Source organism: Mustelus asterias, chromosome 23 (assembly GCF_964213995.1).
Source record: "Mustelus asterias chromosome 23, sMusAst1.hap1.1, whole genome shotgun sequence".
In the NCBI taxonomy this organism is placed as follows: domain Eukaryota; kingdom Metazoa; phylum Chordata; class Chondrichthyes; order Carcharhiniformes; family Triakidae; genus Mustelus; species Mustelus asterias.
The window spans coordinates 44,891,943-44,897,942 of record NC_135823.1 but is presented as its reverse complement, the minus strand read 5'-3'; the positions used below and the strand labels follow the sequence as shown (position 1 = coordinate 44,897,942).

The window sequence follows — 6,000 nt, the reverse complement described above, 5'->3', positions numbered from 1 at the left end:
TTAATTAAAAAATGAATAGCCTTCTTTTCTCATCTGCAGTTAAGTAATTGATTATTTTGTCAGAACATTTGCTAATGTTTGACATTTTTACTCATTATATATCATTTCTCAGTGTAAGCACGGCATTGTTTCTTTATAATTGGCACATTTCTTTTTTGTTCTGAACCATATCATGCTGATTACAAAGATGATCCAAATAAAAGCTATTCATTCATTTAAATTTTATTCATTCATTTATAAAACTAATTTTTTTTCTTTGGCCCCCGAAAATGTGTAAAATATACGATGTGGCCCTCGTATACTTTAAGGTTCAAAATATCACTCACCCAGAAACCAAGTAGGCATCGTTTGTGAGACTCAACACTGCAATCAGATTCCAGAATTGATATTGCATTGACAACCATAAGCTTTCAAACAACGTGTTAAATAAGTGGTCCTGGCAGCCAGTTCAAATTATGACACTTTTTGAAGAGCGGGGTCTTCTCCCAGTACCCTGGCGAGCATTGTTCTCTTAACCACCCTCACTAAAACAGAAGACCTGATCGTGTGCGCTAATTGATATGCTACAGAATAGTGATTGCACCTAAAGCACTTTGGGAAATCCTGAGGACATGACCGAAATTATAGAATCAAAAATTAATAAATGTGTTCTAATAACTGCATATCTATCTGTTAAACTTTCATGTATTAACTTTTCAGTATATTCCCCACAATAAAGCAACTCAATTGTAATTATCTGAATATTTCCTTTCTTAGAGTGGATGTCTCCCCTTCCCCCTCCCCCCCGAGAGCTGCTCCTGCCCTTCCTTGCTCCGACCTGGTGCTCCTACCTGCTATTCCTATGACCTTCTGCTTGAAAGTTGCCTTGTCAACTGTTCTAGCTACTAATCCACCTCAAAACAAGAGCATATTTAAAACAATAATTTTAGTACAGGCACCAGTTAAAATATTCATCATATTACAAAGTTTCAAAATAAGATTTATTGTAAGCTGGCATTTCATGTTATCAATTGCATAATACAAAGCTCCCATCATTAAACTATGCCCATGCACAATTATAAATTTAAATAAATTACTGCAAAATATAAATTTCCATTAAAGGCAACCTAAGTGTGTACAGCAAAATATGCATCACATTTATCTTTATGTAACAAAATATATAAGAGTGTTGTATATCAGAATAAATTAAAACAGCTTGATAAGAAACCTTTCCCACCCATAATTTGCAGTACATAGAATCTTTACCATTATATACATACAAAATGCCATTGGACACAGAAAACACATGGTCTCCGTTGATTTTTCTTTAAAAGCTGTGTTCTTCTTCATGCTTTATAAAAAGTAGCATCTTCAACAATCCTGGTTCTATACACTATTCACAGTTCTTACAACATATTGGTCTTGCGTTAATTCTAAAAAGTAGATCAACTATAATATTTGCTGAAATGAAACCAATATAAAAACCACAGTAAAACTCAATATTTCAAGTTTCTTTTTTAAAATTTTGTTCTATTCATTCTGTGAATCGAAACAATTGTATAATCTGAAGCACTATGATGTTACTTAGAAGCTGGCGATTAAAACAGAAGTTTGAAGAGTGGTTCAGGATAGAAAGGTGAGCTAACGTGAACTGTGCTGCAGGAAAAGAGAAGTTGGTGAAAAGGATTGTGTTGTGTACGTAACAACCTAATTAATATGCAGCTATTAGATGACAATTTGGACTTTATTGACTTAATTAAATGTTATAGGCTGAATATTTTTAAGGACAACCATTATTGCAGGATATTTCACTATTACTTACTGAATAGAAAAAGGCTCAAGATGAAAATCCATTTGTCAGGAATTGGAAACGTTTTCAATAAACAGCAAGCCTTAAAATGAGACAGTAATTGAAGAAGTGCACTGTGCATTTTTAAAAATAGTTGTATGGCATTTTGAGGAACAGAGAGCATTTTCCACTGCTAAGTGGGAGAATGGTACCAAATAAAGGTTTTATTTATGGAGATGAGTGCCAACAACTTAAACAGATAGACACTAACATTGAGTGCAATAGTACTAAAGGGGGAAAAATAATTTCAATATTGCTGGAAGAAAAAAATGATGTGGTTATACTGAAGAACTGGCAATAATCCTACCGAGATTATTTTCAATATTTTAAGTCAGTGCTTATGTATTTCAAAGTAGAAAATGATCTTGCCTTGAGCATCCTTTCTTCCAACTCTATCCCTATAAAGTTTTCATTTGCTAAATTGGCATTTGAAAAGGGAACTCTAGAATGGTGCAGACCAAAACAATTCTCTTACAGAACGCTCACTCAGTGACAATTGTACCATGGGGTCAAATAAATTTTCTTTATGTATTACACACTAAAAAGACGAAAATCCCAGACACACAAAATGATCTGAGAACTATTATTTAAAAAATGAGGTTTTCCAGCAGCAATCTTGGATTCCAGCCCTTCAAGGAGTTAATTGTCAAAAAGTCACCCTGGATATTTTGGTGACAAGCCTTTAGTAAGAGTTATTGTAATGATATGTAAGTATGCACATTTAGCTCTCAGACAACAGGATTGGATTTCTCCAATTGTCTATTAATTAACAATCTTGTTTGCCTTTAATACTCAATTATGAGCAATATTTGAATATAGAATACGCACTAACTGACATTGGTGAAGGTTCCCTAATTAGAATAAGCATGAGTCAATTGTTTGAGGTTCTTTTTTATGTTGACAATCTACTGTGGTCAAAAACTGAAGTGTCTCTTGAAAATTCCTCACATTTGCAGTTATGCTCTGTCCAAGAAAGTTCTGCATGATTTTTTAAAAATTGTTCTATTACAGATTTCACGTGCTGTTTCCATCAAAAATAAAAAACATAATATTTGCAATTGAACTCATTCCCCCCCCCCCCCCCTCCACATCTGTAGTTTTCTCCCACCTGTGCTGCTTAGCTTACTTATTTCATAGACATCATCAACTGCCTGATAACTCTGCAAAGTGACTATACTACATATAAACACGTAAGCAAAATATGATGATTCTGGAACTTTGAAATAAAAGGTGATTGACCTGAAACCCGATTGTTTCTCTCTCCATAGATGCTGCTTTACCTGCCAAGTATTCTAGTTTTTTTTTTCTAAACAAAAAAGCCAATTCCAATCACAGTGACCACATGAGGTACAAGCCAGAGCCAAGTTGACAAGACATTGCATCCCATCTTGGGCTCAATCAAACAAGATCCAAGCTGACAGGATGAGGCATTGCACCCCCTCCGGGCTTGATCTAACCCTTCATCTTAGCCAAAAGGCTGAAATGGCATTGAATCAGGTAAAGCCTTGGTTTAATCTTATTGACTACCCTGATCCTTTATTCTACCCTAGTTTAGGCAAACCATGATTGCAGGCGTCAGCACACCTGCACTATCCCATGGTTTCACCCCTACCAGACAAATACTTAGGACTACACACCAAATGTATCAGAGGGACTTAAGCCTTGCTCAGTCAATCCTCAACAGCAACATAAACACTTTTCAGGGACAATGAAACATGGAGGTCAATTATGACAGTTCACTGCCAGTTCAGCTCACTCATTACACATCAGCAATCTATCCTGGAACATTCCTGATCTGTTTGTACCTAAGCCTTACTACAGACAACATTTAGCCAGAGAGCCATTAGAGAAAAAAATCCATGCAAATTAGCTTCAATTGTATCAGGTCCTATCTAGCCCTAATTGATGGACTAGATTGAAGAACAAACCACCACCAAGATTGACAATTAATCCAAAATCATCACTGTTATTAGCTCACTTATTAATTAGTAAAATAAACGACTGGCTATAACTTGAATGAAGTTGTCCTTTAAACTACCGATTATAACTTTTCAGAACACATCTATTCTGGTTACGAAACAAAATAATCTTTTCAGATTGGCCACCAAGTTGAGCCAAAGGGGCAAAAGGAAGACACACACCCCCTTATTTACAAACTAGCTGCCATAAAGCAGGTAGATAAGAAAGTGCCAGCCACTTTGAGAGGCCAGGAGGAAAAACATGTGCAAGGTGGGTGGGATGGTCACAGCTTTGGGGCTGGATGGTTAGTTGGGGGCGGTGATGTGCATGAGTGATCAGGGAGGATCAGTTGATCAGTGGGGTGGGGTAACTATTATTACCCAGTGGTTTTAATGCTTCGAGCTTTTCCTGGGTAACCACTCCTGTAACAGTCAAAACTATCCAAAATCTCCAATTTAAATCGGATAATCAGATGGTTCCCAGTGCAGGGTCACCGCCCATCGGAAGATTGAGTTTCCCAGGCAATTCCTGAGCAGTCCTAGCATGGAGACCTGTGGGAGTGTCCCAAGGTGCATTGTGCGGGGTCGCTCCGGGCTACAAGCCTCTGGGGATTGGAAGATATGGGCCTAAAACTAAGATCAAGTTGGATATTTGTATAGCTCATAATCATTGTAGATCAATTAAGTGCATCAATTACTTTTAAAAAGAATGAATGCCCATTCATTTTGTCCTAAAAATCTGTGCACATCCTTCAGAAAAGAAAGTCTTAGTCAACACGGTATAAGTAACTGGCTGTCATTTTTACAGAAGATGTTCAAAATATATTTTATGATTTCTATTTCATTTATCACTGCTTTTAAAGCATAATAGCCGAAAACAATTCAAGAATACATTCCTCTGAGATATATACTTATATAAAAATAATCTGTTCACTCAGATTAAGTAACCTAGCTGAAGTGGTTCAATTCAACAAACAATGTATAAGTCCTCTTTTACATCAGAGCAAAGCTGGTATCCACATGTAAATTTCTGTGTCCAGACCCATGGGCTTATGTGTTTTTTACCTGGTGGTAACAAAAAAACCACACTTCCAGCTACAAGAATATGCCAAATGCTGTGTGTGTAATAATAGTTCTCCTTTGTTTCCAGGAATCCATAAACGGCTATAGCAATTAATGCTGCACCTATTCCTGGCAATAAGAAAAACACCCAACGCTTCCAAGTTGGAGGGTAGCAGTGTCGACGTTTCACACCACGAGACACCTGAAAGAACAACAAAAAAATATTACTTTGCCTGTTCCCTCGCTGGTAACTGCCCAATTTTAAAATGAGAAAGCTGCAAAAGTGCTAGGGATCTTGCCTCAGGTTGCAAAACTCATACCCAGAATCTATCAGCACTGCACAGACCCAATTCTGCCAGAAGTTAAATGGTGGCTGTGACCCTCCTGCTTCCCTCAAAGATTCAAAGACTAAATTTCTCAATTCAACGTAAAGATGCAAAAATATGAAACGACTTTTAAACAATAGAAACAATTGGCCTTTCACAGTGAGCCTTTATTATACCAAAATATTCCAAGGTGCTTTAGAGAACAAAAACAGTTACTGAGGCAAATGAGGAAAGATTAGAAGTTCCGTCCAAAAGCAGAGTAGGTTTTGAATACAGTGTTTTAAGAGGAGATACAATGGAATTATGGTTCTATACCATTATAGGCCAGCAAGAAAAGGAGTGATTGGAAGGTGCAAAACACGATACAAGTAGCTGAATGTGATAGAAGCTGATGTTTATGGCAGTGTAGGATATGGGAAACTGGGCAAGAGCTCGGAGTTGTCAAGGAAATTGAAGGTTTCAGCAGTTAATGGGCTGAAGTAGTGGCAGACCAGCAACATTACAAAAATAATGGCTCTTTATGGTCAGAAGCTCAGTTCAAGGTGGAATAGGATATCAAAATTAATCTGCTTCTGCCTGAGAAGGCAGTCTGGGAGAGGGATGGTGGATGTGGAAGGCAGAGTTTCATTCGAGTTCCAGATGGTTGGTTTCAATCTTTTCAAAACATTATGGGTCATTATGACTGAATTTCAGACAAGTAGTCTGACAGCAGAGAAGCAATGCAGGGGTCAAGCGAGGTAGTAAGATGTAAAACCTGGCATCAATCAACGTGAAAACTGATCCCATGATTTTCTAAATACTTCCTTGCCTCAATTTTTAACTTGTC

The 6,000-nt window shown here is 37.1% G+C and overlaps 1 protein-coding gene across 2 annotated transcripts in view; it reads right to left on the bottom strand.

The window, feature by feature from the left end:
• Window positions 1-963: 963 nt before the first annotated feature.
• The window catches only part of pgap6 (post-glycosylphosphatidylinositol attachment to proteins 6), a 37,169-nt gene continuing 32,132 nt past the window's right edge, over window positions 964-6,000 (bottom strand). The window contains exon 13 of one of the 2 annotated variants that reach the window (XM_078240415.1): window positions 964-5,050. In XM_078240415.1, coding sequence (XP_078096541.1) covers window positions 4,754-5,050 — 297 coding nt within the window. In that variant the 3' untranslated portion in view covers window positions 964-4,753. The remainder of the gene's footprint in view (window positions 5,051-6,000) is intronic. The other variant, XM_078240416.1, reaches the window with a different exon arrangement.